Source organism: Vollenhovia emeryi, unplaced genomic scaffold, assembly GCF_000949405.1.
Source record: "Vollenhovia emeryi isolate VEMERY1.0 unplaced genomic scaffold, V.emery_V1.0 DF941781.1, whole genome shotgun sequence".
Taxonomy (NCBI): Eukaryota; Metazoa; Arthropoda; class Insecta; order Hymenoptera; family Formicidae; genus Vollenhovia; species Vollenhovia emeryi.
Window position 1 is genome coordinate 2,495 of NW_011964585.1, and position 2,144 is coordinate 4,638.

At 56.9% G+C, this 2,144-nt stretch overlaps 1 protein-coding gene across 1 annotated transcript; it reads right to left on the reverse strand.

The window, feature by feature from the left end:
* Positions 1–931: 931 nt before the first annotated feature.
* On the reverse strand, positions 932–1,993 carry LOC105570811. Its single transcript, XM_012028260.1, has one exon. It carries the CDS (start codon positions 1,991–1,993, stop codon positions 932–934), a length of 1,062 nt encoding a protein of 353 aa, XP_011883650.1.
* Between the last annotated feature and the right edge of the window lie 151 nt (positions 1,994–2,144).

Sequence of the window (2,144 nt, forward strand, 5' to 3'; positions counted from 1 at the left end):
AACCGCTGGAAAGTCTGCGCTGCGTTGCGTAATCCGAAGGACATGCACGGGAATTCGTACATTCCAAACGGTGTGGTGATTGCCGTTTTCTGGATATCCTCGTCGGCGACCGGGATCTGATGATATGCCCTGACGAGATCCACGGTCGAGAAGATCTTCTTCCCTTGCAGGGTCTGCGCGAAATCCTGAATATGACGCACCGGATAGCAATCCGGGATCGTCCGCGCGTTGAGCGCCCGATAATCGCCGCAGGGCCTCCATTCCTCGCCCTTTTTCGGCACCAGATGCAACGGTGCTGCCCAACAGCTCTTCGAAGGTCGCGCGATGCCGAGCTCCACCATCTTCTGGAACTCCTTCTTTGCGGCCGCCAAACGCTCTGGCGCAAGTCTTCGTGGCTTGCATGCCACGGGCGGCCCCGGTGTCGTTTTAATAAAATGACGCGTATCATGTTTTATTTCGCCCGGTCGTCCTTCCGGTCTCGTTACGTCAGGGTACTTCGTCAGCAACTCGTGATACGCCGTTGCGCCCGTCACCGTCTTAATACATGGTGCATCGCACCGTATGCAGCGTCCTTTCACAGTCAGACTTGTCACTCCGTCTACCAGCCGAGAATTTCGCAGATCGACCAATAATCCGTAATACGCCAAAAAATCCGCCCCGACAATCGGTCTTGATACGTCCGCGATAACAAAACGCCACACAAAAACACGCCGCAATCCGAAATCCAATGTCATAGACCTTGTGCCATACGTGTAAATAATTGTCCCGTTCGCGGCTGAAAGTTCGTACGCGGACTTCTGTAACGGGCCGCGCATCATTTTTCGCGGATACACACAAAGGTCAGCCCCCGTGTCCACCAGGAAACTGACCCTCGTTTCCTTGTCGGTAACGAAAAGGCGACGTGCACTATGGCCCGAGTCGCTCGCCGCCACTAGCGACCGGCCACCGCGTTTTCCTGCTGTTGCATCGAGCAGGGTGCCCTACAGTGCCGGGCATTCGGACCGAACTTCCAGTGATACCAGCATATACCGCTTGCTGGAGGATCACGGCTTCCCGATCGCGCATCCCGGCGCGAACGCGGACGCGAACGCGAACGCGAACGCGGACGACGTCGATCGTCATCGCGAAAATCGCCGCTAATCGCTTCGATCGATCTGCGAATGGCCGTTAACTGCTCCGACATCTCCTGCTGCATCGCCAGTCGCATCTGTGCTAAACGGACTTCTATCTTTGCCTCAATCGAAGCAGAGTCATTTGTGATCTGGCCCTGGGGCCCGGGATATCTTGTCGTCTCCGCCACCTGAAACGCTGGCGCCCGAGTCGCCTCGACTATAGCATCCGCGATATCCGCTAATTGTTCGGGCGTATCTGCTGTGCGCGTCACTAAATGCGGCTGGATGTACGCCGGCAAACGACTCAGCCAAATCGTTCGCAACACCTGGTCGCCGACGACGTTCCCGGCGAGGCCGCGAAGATGCCTCAAAAATTGCGACGGTTTTCGATCGCCTATTTCCTCGTGCTCGAGGAGCCTACGGGTCTTGTGCTCCTGCGACAAGCTAAGCCGCTTGACCAGCTCTGCCTTCAGCGTTTCGTACGCCCGTTCCGCGGGCGGATTCATTATAATATCGCGTACTTCGGTCGTGTACCGCGGGCCGATGGATGTCAACGCGTACCCGAACTTTGTCGCGTCGACCGTTATCCCGGCGGCTTGGAAACTACGGTCGACGATACTGAACCACAGTTCAGGGTCAGTCGGCGTGAACTCCGGCATTCGCATGCCCACGCGACTCACCTCAGCGCCCGGTAAGAAAAAACCTGGTGGCTGCACCGGCGCCATCGGCTGTATCACCCCCGGATGCTGCGCCAACTGCAGTCTCTGCTGTTCAAGCGCGCGGGCCTCGTTCTCCTGATGCTGACGTTGCTGTTCGATTAGCCGTTGCTGTTGCTCCGCCGCTAGCTGAGCGGCTACCTCTTCCTCACGCGTCAACACCATCGCACCGTGTCTTTTACGCGTTCGCCTCGCGACCGATGGCGAATTAATTCGTATTGAAAAGTATCTTGGCTCGACCGTGCTCCGATCCCGAAATACACTTTTATCGCAAAAACTGTCCGTAGAGAACGATCACGTCGGGGTCACCACTTTA